The 22,995-nt window shown below is 45.1% G+C and overlaps 1 protein-coding gene across 1 annotated transcript in view; it reads left to right on the forward strand.

The window, feature by feature from the left end:
* LOC121858086 (rho GTPase-activating protein 100F-like) overlaps positions 1–22,995 on the forward strand; it is a 96,569-nt gene that overhangs the window by 48,322 nt on the left and 25,252 nt on the right. The window contains 3 exon segments of the mRNA XM_042354325.1: positions 196–290; positions 292–376; positions 3,060–4,545. Of these exon segments, the coding sequence (XP_042210259.1) occupies positions 196–290; positions 292–376; positions 3,060–4,545 (1,666 nt within the window).

The following is a 22,995-nucleotide window of genomic DNA, read 5'->3' on the forward strand; positions in this document are numbered from 1 at the left end:
CAGGTGAAATAATTACATCATTTGGTGTAGGTACTGAGAAAATCCAGGTACAATACAGGTATAGGTACGATTTATAATTGGTATAGATACAGGTACAAACACAGGTACAGCCATTACCACACGTATCACAAACTACCGTGTAGATACAGTTAGTTATCTTGTCTCATTCGCCACTAAGCCATTGTCCTCCTACAGGTTAGCGGCATCAGCACGGAGATCTTCCGGCAGATTGAGACAGTCGAGAATGACCATGATGCATCGACGGCAGCAGCTCTGGACGTGGTGGAGGCGGGGAGAGATGGTGGTGCGTCTCCTCGACCCCCGCACACTCAGTCGCCAAGCTTACGACCAGGCCAAGCGCTTCCTCGCCGCCCAGGTACGAGTGAGTTTATATTGTTGTTGATCTAACCTTACTTCCTCACCTTACCTTACCTTACCTTACCTTACCTTACCTTACCTCACCTTACCTTACCTTACCTTACCTTACCTTACCTCACCTTACCTCCATACCTCCTTACCTTCTACCTTACCTTACTACTTCACCTTACCCCTTGCTTACCTTACCTTTATACTTACCTTACCTCTTACCTCTTATACTTACCTTACCTTACCTTACATACCTTACCTTACCTTACTTCACCTTACTACATACCTTACCTTACCTTACATACATACACTCACCTTACTTACATACCTTACTTCATACCTTGCCTTACCTTACATACCTCACCTTGCAACACTTACCTTACCACCTTACCCCCACCTTACTTACCTTACCTTACCTTACTATACCTTTACCTCACCTTCCTTACCTTACTACCTTCCTTACCTTACCTTACCTTACCTTACCTTACTTCACCCCATACCTTACCTTTACCTTTACATACCTTATACATACCTCCTTACCTTCTTACCTACCTTACTTTACCTTACCTTTTATACCTTACTACCTTACCTTTTACATCACATACATATACCTTACATACCTTTACCTTTTTACCTTCTTACCTTTACTTACCTTACATACATACCTTACTTTACCTTACAACACATACCTTACCTTCTCCTTACCTTACATACCTTACCTTACCTTACCTTATACATACATACATATACTTTACTTCACCTTACCTCCTAACTTTACATACCTTACCTTACTTTACTTCACATACCTTACCTTACCTTATACCTTTTATACATAACTTACCTTACCTTACTTCACCTCACCTTACCTTACCTTACCTTACCTCTGTGTCGAAATCCTATTCAGATCTCTTTCTCTTAATCTTCCTCCTGTGCCCCGATGATCTACTCACCGCCACACTGCCCGTTATCACACACACACACACACACACACACACACACACACACACACACACTCTCATGCACTCACACATCACGACACAGGAAATTTTCTTGTTAGGATCGAGGCCTAACCTAACCTAACCAAACCTATCCTAACCTAACCTAGCCTATCCTCTTCCTCCTCCTCCTCCTCCCCACCGCCCTGTTCCCCGTCCCCGTCCTCTTCCTCCTCCTCCTCCTCATTTTCTCCTGTTCTTCTTCCTCCTCTTCCTCCTCCTACCCCCTCCCCCCTCCCCCCCCTCTTCCTCCCCTCTTGCACGGGGAAGTTCCTCTTGAATATCGGACACAGTGTCGGCAGCGTAACTCAATCTCATACCTGTCATGACCACCCCAGGTACACCCTCTCATGGAGTGGGGGGAGGGGGCGGAGAGTGGTGTGTGGGGCATCTCATGGAGTGGGAGGATAGAGAGGGGAGAGGAGAGGTATGGATACAAAGCCTCTCAAATAAGATGTTGGTCATGAAGGCAGTAATCGACCGAGTGGGAGTTTGTTTGTTGTCAGTGAGTGGGAGTGAGTGGGAATGGTAAAGATGACAGTGGGGAGGGAGTACAGTATACTGAGTACAGCTTACGAGTGAACTGTGTGTTAGGAAGAGTTTATTGTGTTGTAAGCTGACAGGAAAGTGGAGGCCAATGGTTGTGTTTTGAGAGAGAATAGAAATAGTTCAAGAGACAGGCGAGTGGTGTGTGTGTGTGTGTGTGTGTGTGTGTGTGTGTGTGTGTGTGTGTGTGTGTGAGAGCAGGACACAGACAACAAGATACACGGAGCATCAATGTCAGTTTCTTAGAGTGTGGCAACAGCTTTGTACAACAATGGTCTGGTTAAAGCCCCGTAAAATATGAAAATAATATTGAAACATTGTCTTCAATTTGGGTCAAGTTTATAGGACGGTTACTGAGGGTTGGCCAGCGGCGTTTACCAGAGCTGGCCATGACTCTCTCTCTCTCTCTCTCTCTCTCTCTCTCTCTCTCTCATCCCTGTGAAGAAGAGAACCATTTTAGTAGTAATAGTATTTTACTTTTTTATATTTTACATTAATATAAAATATATCACTATTTTTATCGTTATGATCACTCAAAAGGGTGAATATAGTGTTTACCCTCGTCTCTCCGTTCGTCAGTCTGTCTGTCCGTCCCTTCATCAGTCACGAAAAGTTTGTTCGAGTAAACTGGCCCTAAGTTTTTAATCGGATTAATTTGAAACTTGGAAGTCCGTCTAAACATCGTGTAAAGTCCGTCTAAACATCGTGTAAAGTCAGTCTAAACATCGTGTAAAGGCCTACATGTTATCTACCTGTAGTTGTTACGCTCAACAATCGTTAAGGTCAATTTTCATGATAAAGAGGAAGACGATAAAGCTGATCCATGATTGGCCAAGAACTCACCTACAAGTTGAGAGATTGATAGTGATTGGCTGAGGAGGAGTTAAGGCTGGGGTGAGGGTCATTGGTTGTTGTCACGTGAGGAGGGCGCAGGAGGGCAGAGTAGTTGATGATGTACAACTCTAGTATATCAGGTGCTGTTGTGGGTTACCTCGGGAGGGTCAGTTTTGTGTGGACTTTGTTTTCTTAGATGTTAACGTAACCAATCTAATATTGCTTGATGTAAACATTCAGTCTTTTCTTGTCTTGCCAGAACTACTTGTGCTAGATATTTAAGTTGTTTGCCTGACTGATGTGGTTGTTTATCCTCAGAACACCAAGTTCAGCGTGCAGATGGTGGAGATAGTGAAGCGCCCCGGGCAGACGCTGGGACTGTACATTCGTGAGGGCAACGGCGCCGACCGTGCTGAGGGCGTGTTCATCTCCCGCATCGCCCTGGAGTCTCCCGTCTACAACTCCGGCTGCCTACGTGTGGGAGACGAGATCCTGGCGGTAAACCTGGTGGACGTGACGCGCATGGGCCTGGACGACGTGGTCATCATCATGAGCATCCCGCGCCGCCTCCTTCTCACCACCAGGTCGCGGCGGGGTGGACGGGGGGCGCCGCCATCTCCACAGCCCAGACACGAGCCTAAGCCGCCGCCCGTCGTCGTCATCAAGAAGGAGTACGAAGAGGAGCCTCCAGAAGACTCGAACAGTAACGGGGACACGCTGCGCTTCGGTGCTATGGCTGGGCGGCCGCCACCGCCACCTTCTCGGCCGCCGCCCGGAGTACCACAAACTCAGGAATCTAGATTCAGCACACTGCCTCGGTACCGCCCTCCGGAAACTATGTCAGCACTCCGTCACGAGGAACCGCTAATATACTATGGCACAAGAGGAATACCGGGTAAAGGTCCCTTCGGTGTGCCCCAGCAAGCACCCCAAGGAGCCCCGCCCGGTATGATGGGGGCCCCAATAGGCCCTCATGCTACCCATCCTGGTTACCAACCGCGGAGTGGCCGCCAAGCAGGGGTGCCAGGCGCCCCCATCCAGCAGTACGGCGCTCCACCCCGTCCGCCTATTGGGTCGGACATAGAGCGCTACTACCAACCTCCCCCACCAGTCATCACGGAACAGCCGCGGCCGCAACAGCAGCAGCACTTTACACCATACGAACGGTCATATCCCAAGACGTTAGAGTCACTAGCAGAGCGTGTGCACTCTTTCTACGGGCCTCTTCCGGGTGAACTAGTGGATGTCGCGGCTCTACAGGCGGGGCAGATCCCAGGGAGGCAAATGCGGCCCCAGGAGCCACCGATGTACGGAACCCTGGGCCGCAGCAGCGTGGGTAGACCCAGGCTAGCCCGCACCCTCAGCGACCAGCGGCTGCCTGCCACAGAACGCGAGAGTCTGAGTGACTATGAAGGCACCGGTCCCTCGGCCCGCCGGCTCAAGGCGACCACACTACAGTATCCCTCGGGGGCACAAGTGACGGACCGGGCCACCCTGGAGCGGTACCAGGAGACCATGAGGCGCTTGAGTGCGCTACGTCAGAGGACGCGCTCCGTGGACTACGCCAGCGACACAGAGGTCACTCTCCCACGGTCGTCCCTCCTGGCGAGGGCGAGGGGCGCCCACCACACCGGAGCTGCAGGAGGCACCGCGGCTGCCCGCTCCAACTCCCTGCCTCGCCACTCCTCCCGCCACCGCGGGGGCTCGCACGTTAGGTTCGAGGCCCGCGGGGGACCGGCGGTGAGCGAGGACGAGAGCGACGGCGCCGTCAGTGCCCCAGAGATGCCCACGGGCACCGAGAGAGGTAAGCCGCCCTCTCTCTACACGCACGGTAAGCTTCTACCCTCACCTGCCTGCCTCCCTGCCTGCCGGACACCCTCACCTCCGCCCACACCCCCGCTCTCTCCTCACACTTCAGTCTGGCTCACTCTCTGTTGTCTCACTACAGTCTACCCTCACACACTCTACTCACACACTCGTAACACAGTACAACTTACACACTTTACACTAACATTTCTTTATTTATTTACACGTTTATCAATGGTTACTCTCTACTGTACCTCTCTCGAACACCTTCAACACACACCAGTTCTTGAAACACACTGTCCCGCCACCAGGAACTACGTTATCTCTCTCTCTCTCTCTCACATGTCATAGCTGCGGCACAGATCATCGACAGCAGAATCATAGTAATCTAGCCAACTGTATCCAAACTCTTCTAACACTATAACTACAACACCTGAAGTGACAAAATAACATTGTCTTTACAGGGTCCAATACTACAAAATTCCCTTTTAAAGGATCCAACACTTCAAACATCTTATATCATGGAATCCAACACTATGAGTCATATATAGAATCCAACACTTTGGTACCTATAAGGACTCCAACTCATTATAACGTTTTATATAAGGGGCCTAATATATAACCACCTTTAATAGGTTCTGAACACCCTATAGCACCTTTAAAAGAGAGTTTACACCACAGTAATTCTTTATCAAGGACTTAATCCTCTATAACATTCAATAACACACTATAACATTCTACGATACTCCTTACATTAGATCGAACACTATAACATTTTATGTATAGGGTTTAATACTCAAGATACTTCTAAATAAAGGTTCCAACACTCTTTAAACACTGTGTATAAGGGATTCAACTCTTATATCACTTATTATAAGGAATCCAACATTCCATAACACAGTATAGTCAAGGCTGCTATCGTCACACCACCTAAACCTACTCTATAAATGGACCACCTGAAAATTACACACCTGTTTATGTCACCTGTTGTTCAATCATCAGGTGAAGTTAACTAGAGGGTGCCTAATCTTCAGGTGGTTCCTATAAACATGCAGCCTCTCAAAACACAACTGATCAACATTCATCATCACTACTGCTCTTCATAGTTCTCTTACTTCATTATCTTCCTTCTACCTGTACCTGTGTCTGTCTTGGCCTAATGGACAATATTACCTGAGTCACACCTGAAGCTGTTCTAAGACACTTTAACTCTTCTTGATATTGTCTACTGAGGGTCTTCCTGACGTACTTGACGCCTCTCTCTCTCTCTCTCTCTCTCTCTCTCTCTCTCTCTCTCTCTCTCTCTCTCTCTCTCTGGGTGGAGGGGGAATCTCCTTTCTTTACAAGCACCCAGTAGTAGTTTGGAACCTCATAATGGCATAAACTACTTAATGACCCCCTAGGGTGTCATGGACGCTGAAGGTGTTTAAATAAAGGAAAAAAATATGAAGAAATAAGGTATGTTGTCGTTCATGTTTAACACACACACACACACACACACACACACACACACACACACACACACACACACCTGTATATACACAGCAGTCAAAGTTACCTAAGCTAAACTAGTGTAATCTAACGTAAGCAAAACTATGTTAACTTAAAAGAAAATAAACTAATTTCTTCTAAACTAATGTAACTTAGACAAAACTAAGCACAAAGACTTAATATTCGAGGTTCTAATTAACGAGAATCACTTGTATACGAGTCCCAGATCAACAGATTCCGCACAAAGAAGAATATTCAGGTCCCAGCTTAGGTTAGGTTAGCTCTAGTTACGTTAGGTTAGGTAAGGTATGGTTAGGTTAGGTTAGTTTTGGTTAGTATAGTTTAAGTTAGGCTCAGTTTGTTAAGTTTCCGTTAGGTTTGGTTAGGTTAGGTTAGTTTGGTTAGTATAGTTTAAGTTAGGCTCAGTTTGTTAAGTTTCCGTTAGGTATGGTTAGGTTAGGTTAGTTTTGGTTAGTATAGTTTAAGTTAGGCTCAGTTTGTTAAGTTTCCGTTAGGTTTGGTTAGGTTAGGTTAGTTTAGAGTCATATTCAGGTACACTCAAAGTTCATTCCTAAAACAATTACATCACCTGAGAGAATCTTAAATAAACCTTGTAGTTAATAATTAAACCCCAGTAGACAACATGACTAAACCTCACACCTGCAGACCCTTAATTTGCATATTAATCTACCTTGAAGAAAGTATATTAAGAAAGTATTAGTTTCCTCTCTGCTCGTAATCTTCAATCTCTTCATATGGAAAAATAACGTTAGTCTTGTGTCCCTTAAACAAACACACACACGTCTCAGTCTAACTTTAACCTGACCTAAACAAACACACACACGTCTCAGTCTAACTTTAACCTGACCTAAACAAACACACACACGTCTCAGTCTAACTTTAACCTGACCTAAACAAACACACACACGTCTCAGTCTAACTTTAACCTGACCTAAACAAACACACACACGTCTCAGTCTAACTTTAACCTGACCTAAACAAACACACACGTCTCCAGTCTAGCTTTACCTGACCTAAACAAACACACACACGTCTCAGTCTAACTTTAACCTGGCCTAAACAAACACACGCACGTCTCAGTCTATTTAGCCTAAACAAACACACACACGTCTCAGTCTAACTTTAACCTGACCTAAACAAACACACACACGTCTCAGTCTAACTTTAACCTGACCTAAACAAACACACACACGTCTCAGTCTAACTTTAACCTGACCTAAACAAACACACACACGTCTCAGTGCAATATATTAAAACCTTAAAGAATTCCTATCACTGTGTCGACGTTAAATCCCCACCATGATTATGTTTTTGAGGGAACGCCAATGGTTTAATCAGATTGTTTTCTAGGGAGGTTTCTATTGGTTTATCTGTTCTTTGAGGGAACGCCCATTGGTTAATCAGATTTTGGAACGAAGAATCCTATTGGTTACTAGAGCGATGCAGCGTTGTTTTGGGAGACTATTATTGTTTACAAGAATACTATTGGCTGATATAACGAAGACAACACAATGTAAATAAACAGACGCCATTGATAACACCAAGAGTGTTTTGTAGATCAAGAGACAACTGTCCTCTAAAAGAATTGATTTTTTTACCAGAATATTAAATCATCTCGTATCACTCACATGTACGGGGTCATACTGGGTCATGTGAGCAGGGTGACCCATGTTGACTGTATCCACGTTCTGTGAGTGTGTACATGTGTTCTTGCCATAACTCTACAGCAAGAAGAACTACAGTGTACGTACATACATGACCCCTACAGCTGCTGTGTTCCTAGGGTCAGTGGGTGAACGGTTAGGGTCAAAGGTGTAAGGTCAGGGTCACAGGGTGTAAGGTCAGGGTCAAAAGGTGAAAAGTCAGGGTCAGAGGGTGTAAGGTTAGGGTCAGAGGGTCAAAGGTTAGGGTCAGAGGGTCAAAGGTTAGGGTCAGAGGGTCAAAGGTTAGGGTCAGAGGGTCAAAGGTTAAGGTCACTACTAAGACAAAGGTCCCAACTGGTGTGAGTGAGTACCTTTAGTGTAGTTGTTCCTTATTGATTGACAGGTAAGGGTGTTTGGGTGGTCATTACAGGTCAAACGTGTAAGTAAAGTAGGTCACTGTGTCATAAAGTAAGTCACTGTGTCATAAAGTAGGTTACTGTGTCATAAACTATGTCATCGTGTCATAAAGTAGGTTACCAAACTCAACAGGTCACCGTCGGGGGGGGGGAGGGGGGCTGTATACAGGTCTACCAGGTATATATTAAAGAATTAAATCGGGTAGAAGTGTTTAAGTTGTGACCTCAGAGACAAGAGGATGAATCAACTTGGCTATGAGTGGTCAACTGGGCCCCATCTAGCCTTAATAGACCCTAGTCCTAATGGGCCCCAGACTTAATGGCTACCAAATTGTAATGGTTACGATAGGAGGGAAGGGGTGAAACCTATTTAACCCACAAGCTGTGACTGGTGACCTCTGACCCTTAGCGCCCAGGTAACAGTGTCATAGGAGGAGTCAGTGTTGTTGAAGGCGAACACATAGAGTTAAATGATGATGCTGGAACGTGTGGTGTACAGTGATGATGATGATGACAATGATGATGATGATGATGCAGAAGTACGTCCACAAACAGAATATAATGAATAATAACAATGGAACAAATATACATAACGCAAGGTTACCGTTCACCTGTGGTAATTAGCAGTCACTACACCTTGGTACCTGGTGTCGTATTAGTGTATCTGGCAGGTGAGGGCGGAGAAGGTCTGATCTCTAGATGTATTAGATCCCTAACCTAACCTAAGTCTAAACTAACCATTCCTAATTGGTCCAGGTCATAATGGGTCTTTGTTATTAATGGATTGGTCTGATAGGTAAAGGGCAGGTGGACTGGTTATTAATTAAGACTAGGGCACATTTTACCAGCGATCTCTGACAGGTATTCATCCGACTCATCATGCCCTACATACATACATACATACATACATACATACATACATACATACATACATACAAAGTTAATTAGAATAATATAATGGTAAGTCATAACAGAGACAGAATAACAACACTCAAGACGGGAATTTCTACTTGAGAATTGTCGCGAGGAGAAAAAAAAAGAATTTGTAGACCTTTGTACTCCGGTGGTACCAATTTGGAGAGCGTAATAAGGATAAGAGAAGGTCCCTTTGGTGTATTATTATTGGGGGAGAGGTTATGGTACGAGATGATGCCTATGAGGAACACCCGAGAGGAGGAGGAAGAGGAGGAGGGGGGTAGGAAGAGAAAGACGTAGGAGAGGTGAGAGGAGGAAGAGGGGTGTTGGCCGCTGAAGAAGGGAAGCAACACAGCCTCCAGGGGGTGTGTGGTGGTGACGTGACTGACGGAGAGAAGCGAGTGTCTTAAAGTACCAGAGGGCCAGAAATGTCAGGAGTGTCAGGAGGGTTGGAAGTGTCAAAAGTGTCAGGGGAGCCAAGAGTGTCAGGAGGACCAAGATTGTCAGGAGTGTCAGGAGAGCTACGAGAGTCAGGAGTGTCAGGAGAGCTACGAGAGTTAGGAGTGTCAAAAGAGCTACGAGTGTCAGGAGAGTCGGGAGTGTCAGGAGATGCAGGGAGTAACTAGGTCAGTGAGTACCAGAGACGAGAGACAGAGTTTGTTGACCTTACTTGAGAGTACGAAACCCTCACCTGCCTCCCCCAGAGTCCAACCAATTGTCCAACAGGAGTGACGGTGGTACTCTGACACACACGGCCCTGGACACTCTCTCTCTCCTCCTCCTCCTCGCCTCCTCCTCCTCCTCTTCTCCCTCGTCCTCCTGGCGCAGTGGGAGGTGAGGATGGACACGATGTTAAATTAAAGGTGTCTCCCTCGTTAAATAATTGACCTGATGCGGGTAAGACTCTTGAGTATGTCCTAGGGGGAGTTAATTTAACTTAACCTAACTCAGCTGAAACCTAACCTAACCTAACGTAAGGAGTCAGATATAATATTTGTCACTAGAATATAATTGAAGGATAAATGACGTACGCTCCTTTAAATAGCCAAAGAAGACCGCCCCCTCCCCCGCCTCTCCGCCTCCCCCTGAATCCCTACTCCCGCCCCCCTCCCCCGCCTCTCCGCCTCCCCCTCAGCCTAAGGGGATGGCGGCACGCTCACTCATTTCACTAAAGCCATCGTGGGAAATGGCTGACCCCCACTCGACCGACCCTCAAATCGATAAGGTTCATCACCTGTGTGTAAAAACAAAACATATGGGCGAAGTTAGAGTTGTGTGCTGCACCCCGTCGAACTTTTGGTTATGATGCAGAGACCAATGGCTTAAAGGGACGGATGGACGGATGGACGGACTGGTGGATAAACAGACAGACAGATAGACGAGCTTACAGACCAACAGACGGATAATTTGAGGAACAAACTGATGGAAGAACTATTGATATCCCACTCTCTCTTTCCCGTCGCTCTCCTCCAATTTCTTCCTCTCACTTCCCCCCTACTTCCCTTTCCCCCCTACCTCCCCCTCCTCTACTTTCCCCCTTCCTCTACTTCCCCCTCCACTTCTCCCCCCTCCTCCTCCCCCCTGCCCCCACCTCCCCATCCCTCCCCCAGCACCCGCTCGGACAGGGGGTGACAAGTGACTCCCCTCTTTCGTCACAGGGTAAAGACTCAAGATGTTTGAGCCATCCACGGGAACACCTCCACTACATCACCTTTAGAACGCAACGCTGTGGTGTGAAGAGGGGACCCGTTCCTCCCGCACCCCACACACCTCCTCCCGCACTCACACACACCTCCTCCCGCACCCCCACACACCTCCTCCCGCACCTAACACATCTCCTCCCCCCCCCACCTCCTCCCGCACCTAACACACCTCCTCACACCCAACACACCTCCTCCTCACACCCAACACACACCTCTATTGTAAGCAGCTCCACTAACACACATGATGACGCCTTGAGTAATGGAGGATGGAAGACAAATAACCGAGAGAAAATGTCAAATGTAGTAATGATAAGTGTGGAGAGAGAGAGAGAGAGAGAGAGAGAGAGTAGAAGTAGTAGTATCAAAACTTATAGTAGTTGTAGACGTTGTAGTAGTAGCAGTAATACCAGCAGCAATAGTAGTAGTCGTGCCATCTATTCCACCTTGAGAGAACATTATTATCATCAAGGGTAGATCAGTGTCAATCTATTTAAGGGAGAAGTGAAGTTGTTGACAATACCTGAACTCATGTTATCCGACCAGGTGACAGCACATAGTGAGAATGAGGAGTAAGGCTGTCAGACCACCTCCTCCTCTTCCTCCTCATCTTCCTCCTCCTCCTCCTCCTCCTCCTCCTCCTCCTCCTCCTCCTCCTCTTCCGTGTTGTCAGGAGACGCCCCGAGTACTGGCTGAAGAGGAACAGCTAGTTATCCTCCCTTTTATACTCTTGCTGGATCGTGACGTCGTAAGGGTATGGGGTTAGGTTAGGTTAGGTTAGGTTCCTTTAAGGGGTGTAAGTTCAAATCAGTGAAGGATTCCTGTATTCGAACAACCACAACACCACAGCGCAGAGTCAGTTCCCAAAAAACCAGAGTCAATCAATCAAAAAAACCCGAGTCAGTCATCCCAAAAATCCCAGAGTCAGTCACTAAAACTCCCAACCAAGAAATACGAGACATAATTCACCATCTAGAAACTCACGGTGATAATGCCTATTAAAACACCATGGTGAAAATCTCCTCAAATAACTATTACCATTTTTTTCTTGACTCCTGGAGGTAAACAGAGTATGGCTGGAGTACCAAATGTTCACACGTCGAGGCCAGACACACACACACACACACACACACACACACACACACACACACACTCTGGCCCTGATCCTGACTCTCAAAGCTTTGTTGGTTGAGCACTTTCCTCTTAACTGGTAGTCTTAATACAGTTTTGTTAGTCAGGTTAGTCAGTTAGTTTACAGTCTTATATCACCAGTTATAAGGATTTGTTTAACTGTGGGGGTCTTTGAGGATTCACCTGTGGGTCGTGTAAGTGAGTCAGTTACATGTAGTCTTATACTATCACTTACTGTAGGGTGGGCACATAAACCTTTCTATATGAGAGTGGGTGATGGGTGGTGGGTGGTGGGTGGGGGGTGGGTAGTGGCCCAGGCTTGTCCACCCAACACCACCTGCTGTCAGAGTCTAACAAATGTGACCGTCTTTTGTCTAAGGGATAGTACCAGCTGCCACCCACTACCTCCCTTCTGCCACCCACCCACCTTCTTGCCTCCCTCCCCCCACCCCGTCACCCACCACAACTTCCTTGCTGCTGCTCCTTGCCACCCATTACCTTCCTGCCGCCCACTGCCTCCCTTCTGACACCCACCACCTTCTTGCCGCCCCCCAGGACTGACTCCATCTTGGTCAGACTCAGGGTTTCACAAATATTTCTTCGTTATCAATGTTCCTGTAACTTGAGGCGAGCAAAACGAAATAACGCTAAAGTCTCAGAGCAAATTTGGAGTCATTTTGAACCATTGAACCATTAAGAGGCATTCATACACCTCCAGTTCGAAAAAAATATTACTAACTTATGAACTTTCATCATCTCATTTAAGATAATTACCTGTCATCATTCTCCAATTAGAAGGAAAATTGAACTTTACTAACATTTAAGAATCCATCTTCGTATAGTAACTTATGTAATACTAGTTAGATGCCTTCACACTTCACTTAGGGGGAAAAAATTTATCTTCCGAGTTTTGAGGAATTGACTTTGTTTCTCATCCCGTAATGTTTGTTTTTGTCCAGAGTAAACAAACAAATATTTGTATCTGTGAGTTAATCTTCCACGTAATGTTCCCTATAGGGTCGTTATGGCGCTCAGTGTGAGACTTCATGATCAGTGTGAGGCTTCATGCTCAGTGTGAGGCTTCATGATGCTCAGTGTGAGGCTTCATGATCAGTGTGAGGCTTCATGATGCTCAGTGTGAGGCTTCATGGCGCTCAGTGTGAGGCTTCATGATCAGTGTGAGGCTTCATGATGCTCAGTGTGAGGCTTCATGATGCTCAGTGTGAAACCTCACTTGGGCGCTCAGTGTGAGGCTTCACTTGATGCTCAGTGTGAGGCTTCATGATGCTCAGTGTGAAGGCTTCATGATGCTCAGTGTGGCTTCTTGATGCTCAGTGTGAGCTTCATGGCGCTCAGTATCAGGCTCAAAGTGTCATGGAGAAGCTTCTGTAAGAAATCATATTAACACATACTGATGTTAATTTTCCATATAATTAATTGAGGGGCTGGTGGTGAGGCTGAATGGTGAGGAGGCTGGTGGTGAGGGCTGGGTGTGGTGAGGCTGGTGGTGTGAGGCTGGAGTGGTGAGGGAGGCTGGGTGGTGAGGGGCTGGTGTTGAGGGCTGGGTGGTGAGGGGCTGGGTGGTGAGGGGCTGGGTGGTGAGGCGCTGGGTGGTGAGGGCTGGGTGGTGAGGGCTGGGTGGTCGAACTAGTGGTGAGGCTGGGTGGTGAGGCTGGGTGGTGAGGGCTGAATTGGTGAGGGCTGGGTGGTGGGGAGGCTGGGTGGGTGAGGGCGCTGGGTGGTGAGGCTGAGTGGTGGGAGGCTGAGTGGTGAGGGCTGGGTGAGGTGAGGCTGGGTGGTGGTGAAGGCAAGCCAACAGTAAGCCAGGCCCCACAGGTTGGGAATCAAACAACACAACTAACATTACTCATGGTAGCCCCTCCTGCACCTCACACTCTCTAAACTGGGACTGTCCTTTAACCCCCCGTCTGGGATAGACCGTGCCCCACCCCATCCCGCCCCGCCCCGCCACCGCCCGCCCCACACACCCATCTCGAAAACACCGTGGTAGTGGAAGTAGATGTACTAGTGGAAATAATATTGAGGGTAGTGAGTGAGGGGTAGTGTTGAAGGGGGTAGTGGTGAATATTTTTGTCGTGTTGTTGTGTGAGAGAGAGAGAGTCTTGTCGCTGTGTTTGTTGTCTTGATAACAAGGAACTGCGAGTTGAAGTACCTTGGAAGGTTCCATTGTTGTGTGTGTGTGTGGTGGTGAGTAGGTGGTAGTGGTAGGGTGTGGGAGGTATCAGGTGGGGTCAGGTAGGGGGTGAGGGTATCAGGTAGGGTCAGGTAGGGGGGTGAGGAGGTATCAGGTAGGGTCAGGTAGGGGGTGAGGAGGTATCAGGTAGAGTCAGGTAGGGATGGGGGAGGTATCAAGGTAAGGGTCAGGTAGGGGGTGAGGAGGTATCAAGTAAGTCAGGTAGGGGTGAGGTATCAGATAGGGTCAGGTAGGGGGGTGAGGGAGGTATCAGGTCAGGTAGGGGTGAGGAGGTATCAGGTGAGGTCCAGGTAGGGTGAGGTATCAAGATAAAGGTCAGAGTAGGGGGAGTGAGAGGTATCAGGTAAGGTCCAGGTAGGGGTGAGGAGGTATCAGGTAGAGAGTCAGGTAGGGATAGAGGAGGTATCAGGTAGGGTCCCAGGTAGGGGGGTGAGAGGTATCAAGTAGAGAGTCAGGTAGGGAGTGAGGAGGTATCAGGTAGGGTCAGGTAGGGATGAGGAGAATTATCAGGTAGGGTCAGGTAGGGGGGTGAGAATTATCAGGTAGGGTCAGGTAGAAATTGAGGAGGTATCAGGTAGGGTCAGGTAGGGGTGAGGGAGGTATCAAGTAGAGGCCAGGTAGGGGGTGAGGGTATCAGGTAGGGTCAGGTAGGGGACCAGGACGCGTGGATTATATCATCCCCGCCTCATATAACAAACACACACACACACACACCATTGACTCACGCCCAGGTAGAGGTGACCACACAACACCCTACTCCATCAGAGACTTGCGGCCCCCCCTTCCACCACCACCACCACTGCCACCACCACCACCACTACTACCACCACCACCACTACCACCACCATGGCCCCGACAACCCCACACGGATCCGCTGATATTGATGGAAAAACTCCGTCGTTTATACTCTGACAGACATACAGCCACGGTTAAGCCTCCCAACCAGACATACAGCCACGGTTAAACCTGCAATAACAACTACGGTTAAACCTGCAATAACAACTACGTTTAAACCTGCAATAACAACTACGGTTAAACCTGCAAGAATAACTATGGTTAAACCTGCAATAATAACTACGGTTAAACCTGCAATAACAACTACGGTTAAACCTGCAATAACAACTACAGCTAAAGCATCAATAAAACATCAATAATAACTACAGCTAAAGCATCAATAAAACATCAATAACAACTACAGCTAAAGCTTCAATAACAACTGCAGCTAAAAGAAGTAATAATCTCGTGTTTTCGTATTTTATTCTTAATATCATCATCAGACAGCTCTATGGATGCTAAATCTTGACTGACTTCACTGACTTGGACTGACTTCACTGACTGGTTGACTTCTTCACTGAGAGAGGTTTTCTGTTTGGTGGTTGATGTGTGATGTTTGGTGGTTGATGTGGGATGTTTGGTGGTTGATGTGGGATGTTTGGTGGTTGATGTGGGATGTTTGGTGGTTGATGTGGGATGTTTGGTGGTTGATGTGGGATGTTTGGTGGTTGATGTGGGATGTTTGGTGGTTGATGTGGGATGTTTGGTGGTTGATGTGGGATGTTTGATGGTTGATGTGGGATGTTTGGTGGTTGAGGTGGGATGTTTGGTGGTTGATGTGGGATGTTTGGTGGTTGATGTGGGATGTTTGGTGGTTGATGTGGGATGTTTGGTGGTTGATGTGGGATGTTTGATGTGGGATGTTTGGTGGTTGAGGTGGGATGTTTGGTGGTTGATGTGGGATGTTTGGTGGTTGAGGTGGGATGTTTGGTGGTTGATGTTTGGTGGTTGACGTGGGATGTTTCAGTGTATAGATCAGTAGCTGCCACAGGTGTTATGTTAATTGTAATTAGAATTTTTTATTGTAATTATTTTTTTTTTCTTTTGGGATAGATGTTTAACCCCTATGAGTACGATGCTAGCCTCCTGAGTACAGTGATTTAGTACATTGAATAGTACACCTTAACCTTGGATTACAATGACTTATCCCAGAGTACAATGAATTAGTACGTTGGATAGTACATCTTAACCTTTGAGTACAATGTCGTTACCCCGGAGTACAATGATTAAATCCCTAGTATTGACGTTTTAATCCTTTGAGTACGATAACTTGTACCAGGTATGATAACATTGTATTAAGATGATTAAATCGTCGTACTCAAGAGATTAAAATGTCGTACTCAAGAGATTAAATCGTCGCACTCAAGAGATTAAATCGTCGCACTCAAGAGATTAAATCGTCGTACTCAAGAGGTTAAAGCCAGTTCTAAAGAGATTGAATCGTCGTACTCAAGAAATTAAATCGTCGTACTCAAAAGATTAAAACGTCGTACTGAAGAAATTAAATCGTCGTACTCAAGAGGTTAAAGCCAGTTCTCGGGTTAACCAGTTTTTTGGCGTGTACATTAGCCTTTATCGGTGTAAATTATGCCCGCAATCGACAGTCGGACAACGGCCCTCCACCTGCGTTGGCGTAATTTTTTGTATTTAATTTGCGTAAGATAACTCCACGACACACACGCCAATACTGAGACGTCACGCATGTAAACAGAGGGTCAGCCATGTTTGATTATATTCGACCCATAATGCATCACGGTGTAAACAAACCAGAGCTGTATTTTTTAACTTGGGATTTGGTTCTTCTCTAAAAGGGATAGTTAACGTCTTCTGTACCCACACACACCCACCCACACACACCCACACACACCCACACATCTAAAAACAAAACCGTGCATCAATTGAACCCTTAAAATAACCTTATAAAAAATAACAAAAGAACATCTGGAAAAACATAAGTTGTTCATTTGATCCTTAAGTGTTTCTTGTAAGTCTCCGATACACTCAGGGGCACTGAAGAGTCTGTTGATGAGGGACTCAGATAAACACCATCTCAGGTTGGTAGATTATAAATGTGTCTTGATGGCAAGAGTCACTTTACCCAACACCTCATTCCCACCTAACCTAACCTAACCTAACCTAACCTAACCTAACCTTAAGCCATCATACATTATCAATAAGATGTGTCATTATATCCATTGCACTATTAACTCTAACCCTGTGGCTGGAGATTATTGAACACACCCCTGTACTGAATGTGTGTTTGTTTATGTGTGTGGTTATAATATCTTTGGCTTCTGCTTAATATACCGGGTTGGCTTTATATTGCTGCATTATGTAGTATGACTCACCCCCCGTCACCCCCCCCTCACCTCACCCCCTCCACCCCCCACCCCCCACCCCCACAACCGCGTGATACTAAATAACTTATTAATTACAGTATGTTATTTTTTACCCTCTGTATTGTAGTTAGTGCATAAGATAACACCTATTGAACTTAATTATCCATATGGGGTTACACAGCACCTGTAACTACGCCACTAATAAGCTTGTTCATCCACCTATCTGTTCACCTGCTACGAGACAATGCTTTTTTTTTTAATCCCTTCCCTCAGCTGATCTGTCGCTTGATTCACATCTTTATCTTACGAACCTTCTGCTTGTTGACACCTTGGCAATTGCAACATGACTGGCTGCTGCCGTTAGTGCTTCGTTTTTTTTTATAATATAACACCTCAGACTATGTAACTCATATATAGCACCTGCTCTATTTCCGGGTTCTTTTTAATCAGAGCTGTATACTATAACATATTATATATATATTGCTATAATTTATATCTTATATCCAGGGTCACAAGACACTTCTCTCCCTCATGGTACTAGGTGAGAACTACTTACTATATAGCATCCCCCTTGTTCTGTATTGTTTAGTTTATTATATGTAATTACAGTATAATACAGTGTGTAATTTAGGTCATGTAATAAGCCATTTTGGTCCTTAATGTGTATGTAAAATATTGATTTAAATGAGCGACTGTTATATTTCTTCTTTAAAGTAATGAGAGCGTTGTGCTTGATTTATCACAGTCAGTCAGTTCAGTCAGTCAGTCAGTCAGTCAGTCAGTCAGTCAGTTTGCTAATAAGAATATAAAGAGCAGTACTTACTCTTTTTCTTTTTTTCTCTTCTCTTCCATGCCTTGCCAACCAACCACCAACCACAACCTCTACCAACCTCTACATCACTACTACCACCATTACTACTACTACTACCACCACTATTACCACTACCACCACTACTACCGCTATTACTATTAATAATATTACTACTACTACTACTACTACTATTACTACTACAACCACTACTATTACTACTACAACCACTACTATTACTACTACTACTACTACTACTACCACTACTACTACTACCACCACTACCACCACTACCGCCGCCGCCGTCATACTCAGCGAGGCGAGGTGTGTACCATCAGCCTAATGAAACTGTGGGCCCAGTCATCATGAACACTGTTCCCGCAGATGCCAGGAAGCGACCAGCGCGCCTCTAGTCCCTACCTGCAGCCACTACCTCCTCCTCCTCCTCCTCCTCCTCTTCTTCTTCTTCTTCTTCCTTCCTTCCTTCCTTTTCCTCCTTGTCCTTCTCCTATTAAAGTTCTTCCTCCTCCTTTCCTTTCCATTTTAGTCTCTCTCTCTCTCTCTCTCTCTCTCTCTCTCTCTCTCTCTCTCTGACCTAATATATTTAATGTGCGTGTGTCACATGTGTCCTTCTTACCCTTAACCAGTTTTCTTTACTCCCTTCGTTATTTACATTTATAATGTCAATAGACTTTTCTCTCGTCTCTTATTTATAAGTTATCTTTTCCTACTCATTATGCCTCTCTGTTGTGCTGTCTCTATTCTTAAATAATTACGACTTTTTCATTCGAAATTCAGTAACCAAAATGATTCTCTGTCCTGTAATTCAACTGTCATTGCCAATGAGCCAATCAGAACTAGAAGCTATGAAAAGCCTTGTTGTGGTTGGCTCACTTATGCGGGAAGTTGTTTACCACAGAATTGTCATTGGTAATGAGCCAATCAGAATTGGAAGCTAAGAAAAGCCGTGTTATAATTAGCTCACAGTTAGCGGCAGTTGTGTACAAGACAGAATCGATCCGGTTATTAAATTTCGAACTTCTGAATCCTAACTCATGAAGCTTCAGCAGTTTGTCTCAAACGAAACTGGCTCACTCATCTGTAAGAAGCTGTAAAGTTCGGCTCATCCTAACGACACACTCCTCAGGTTTCGTGAGTTATGATTCTGAAGCAAACAATGCTTCTACATGTTGATAAAAGGTGTTTGTTGTGTCAATAATTGTAGCTGGTGAGAATGCTTGTGATACTCCAACTCACTGCTGGATGCGAGAGCTTTTGAAAACTATTTCACAATTGACTACCTTGTTGTAAGTTGTATCTCTTCTCCGCCATCAATGGTTCCTACACAGGCTTCAGTCTGCTCCCAGGCAGACAACCTACTATGGCAAAAGTTACCATTAAAGCTTATAAACACTGGAATAAAATGTGGCTATTTTACATTTACACCCTACTGTTATAACACCATAAGAGTTATTTACTGCAAGGTGGTACAGTACCTGACCTACACTGTTGAACGAGCGTGTGTGTGTGTGTGTGTGTGTGTGTGTGTGGCAATAACCGGCAGCCACACACATACACACACACACACTGTATATTATACTGTGTGTGCTCCTCTGTCTAGTGTAGAAGAGAGAGAGTGTGTGTGTTGACAGTCATTGGACATAAACAAATATGTGAATATCCGTGAATTATGGTGAGGTTAAACTAAACACCATCTAGGACACACACACACACACACACACACACACACACACACACACACACACATTATATCAAACGGCATTAAGTGTGGTGGAAGATCAACATGAGGAAGGTGAGTCTGTCCCCATCATATGTTGCTGCAGTATGTTGTTTATATACACATAATTATAATGGTTTGTGGTGTATGTCTGTGAGTCAGTCTGGCGGTGAGTATATGTGTATAACCGAACAATTTACTGTGTAACTGGTAATGGAATATTGAGCTTGTGTATTATTTCACATTTCATACTTGTTATGTTTATATGTACTGTGTATATACTTATGCGACTGTTGCTAACATCACGTGTCGACATGGCGGAGTTTGTGTTTGACACCATAACATTATCTCTTAGTCTCGTCTACGGTAATCTTACTGGAGCAGCCCGGGGTGGTGGCAGGGAGAGAGAGAGGGGGACTCACACGGTAACTCAGGATCAGCAAAAATTCTTAAATGCCACGGGATGATTGTTATTGTTATGACTGTTTCCTCACGTCTCGACCCACCCCATGACTCTCAGGTGTTCAATGGGGCTCCTCACACCTAGGTAAATCCTGCGGCAAGGAGCTTTTGTCCATCGTGTGATTTACGTTAGTAGTATCCTAGGGCGTCTCCTACCCACACTGTGTTCCTTCACCCTGCCTCCTGGGGACAAGAGAATGAGTTTCCTTCAATTTACTGGATATGTTAGGGACTCGTTCTTGTAGGATCTTGTAATCGTTCTTGTAGGATCTTGTAAGAACTTCCTACAATAACGGCCAGAGAATGAACCTCCGCTCTCAGTGTGTCCTCTTGACGCATGATGTCGTGTTTACCCAGCCAGGTGTTCCGGGTTCTTGGGGCAACATTCACTCAGTTGTCTCTTGCTGGTGAGGGAATCAATATTTACCGCCACTTGTTAGTCCAGCTAGAATGTTGGTAAACTCTGGGGGGTGGGATGGATGAGAAGGATGGGAGGGATTAGAAGGATGCGAAGGATGAGAGGGGTGGGAAGGATGAGAAGGATGAAAGAGATGGATGATATGTACTTTATTCTAGTTTTTGAGGGATTATAACGTAAAGTTTATGGTAAGATTATAAAAAAAAAACCCACATGACGATAGCTTATAATGACGCCAGGCTCTAAATCACCAAAACAAACGTCATATATCACATCAACACGCACAACATCAACCAAGGCAAAAGTTATCTCTCAGAGCCAGTAGAGTCAGTTAGGATGGGGTATTCATAGACCTGACTAGGACACTCGGAACCTTGGCCCCAACACAGATAGTTCCGTAGACTCTCAGTAACTCACCGTCACTCGGGTATCAGAGAGGTTGGTATGGTAACTCTTCCCTGTTGTGAGTTCCTTGATCTCATATATTAATTACCTTGTGTGTGTGTGTGTGTGTGTGTGTGTGTGTGTGTGTGTGTGTGTGTGTGTGTGTGTGTGTGTGTGTGTCTGTGTGTCTGTGTGTCTGTGTAATAGTTTTAATAGTATTTTAACTTATAGGTTATATTTATTGTATCTTTAACTTGTTAGATTGGAAGATAACGTGATATAATACGAACTAAAATCACATAACAGCACATACCGTGATATAACACCATATAACATCGCATGATATCACATAACACCATATGAAACCTCACAACACCACATAAATCCGCATAATATCGTATAACAAAACTATATAACACCGCATAACACCGTATAACACCGCATAACACCACTTACCACCACATAACACCACATAAAATAAAAGTTAAATTACTCGGGGTTTAAAAGGAACACGAATCCCAAATCAGAGACTTTATTCAGAATTTAAACACACATACAGAGTTAGGTTAGGTTAGGTTAGGGTAATGGTGCCTTAACCTAAATATACAGAGAGAAGTAATTAAAACTACTTAATTTGGGTTAATGAGAGTTATGGTCTCTTAACTTAGACAATATAATGATAGATCCTAAACCTAAATAATGAAAATATATAAAAAAAATTCTTAACTTCTGTAATTTAGCACTTATAGATATGTTAAAAAAAAGCTTCACTCACTCGTACATAAATAATATTGACACTAAATTAACTTATTTCTGGTGTTAATATAATGGTGTGGGAAGGAAGATGATGTGTGGTAGATGGAAATGTGATAATAGGAATGATAACAGCGTAAGATAACAAGGAGATAATAATAATAATAATAATAATAATAATAATAATAATAATAATAATAATAATAATAATAATAATAATAATAATAATAATAATAATAATAATAATAATAATAATAATAATAATAATAATAATAATAATAATAATAATATCAATAATAATATCAATAATAATAATAATAATAACAGTGATAGCAACGACACTTATTTACTTTACAGAACATAATACAGGTAATACAGGTATAGAATCAGGTTAATTAGTATGATAGACAGGTGTTAAAGCCATGTATTGGAAGGCACATCGTGGTATAGCATTATTATGGGTCCCTTGTCTGGTATAATAGTTTGACGCTGCTTTGAGATTGGCACCCGCAGGAGTTTGGTTTCATGGCTCTACTTGTTGCCATGGTGTTAATTTGATGTCATGTTGGTGAGGGTAATAGTGGCACTGATGGTGAGGCTTATAGTGGCACTGATGGTGAGGCTTATAGTGACACTGATGGTGAGGCTTATAGTGACACTGATGGTGAGGCTTATAGTGACACTGATGGTGAGGCTTATAGTGACACTGATGGTGATCCTCGTGGTGGCACTCTGGCACTACTGGTGAACCTCATGACCCTCTGTGTAATATGTACACAGTGGAGGCACCGAAGCACGAACTATGACTGCCGTCCCAGAGCCAGTCACACACACAGTCAGTCTGCCTCACCAGCTTACTTCTGAGTCACTAGGAACCTCCCGTGCGCTCCATCATGACGTCACGCAGCGCCATAGTGCCAACAGCGGCGCCACACACCCACCAGACATATTGTGACGTCATCTCCTAGCTGGCGCCGACCTACCCAGACATCCCGACGATCCCCTTTTCCAGCCTCCCCCCCCCTCCTACCCCCCTCCTCTTCCTGGGTCTGAGTCACCACACTTCCTAGATGTGGAGCACTAACTCACACTCCCTCCCTCCCTCTCCTTCTTCTACACCCCACCTCCCTCTCGTCCCTCTATTCCTCCTCCCTCTCTCTCAAAGTTTCTCTCCCTTCTT

This window comes from Homarus americanus, unplaced genomic scaffold (genome assembly GCF_018991925.1).
Source record: "Homarus americanus isolate GMGI-L3 unplaced genomic scaffold, GMGI_Hamer_2.0 scaffold7735, whole genome shotgun sequence".
Taxonomy (NCBI): Eukaryota; Metazoa; Arthropoda; class Malacostraca; order Decapoda; family Nephropidae; genus Homarus; species Homarus americanus.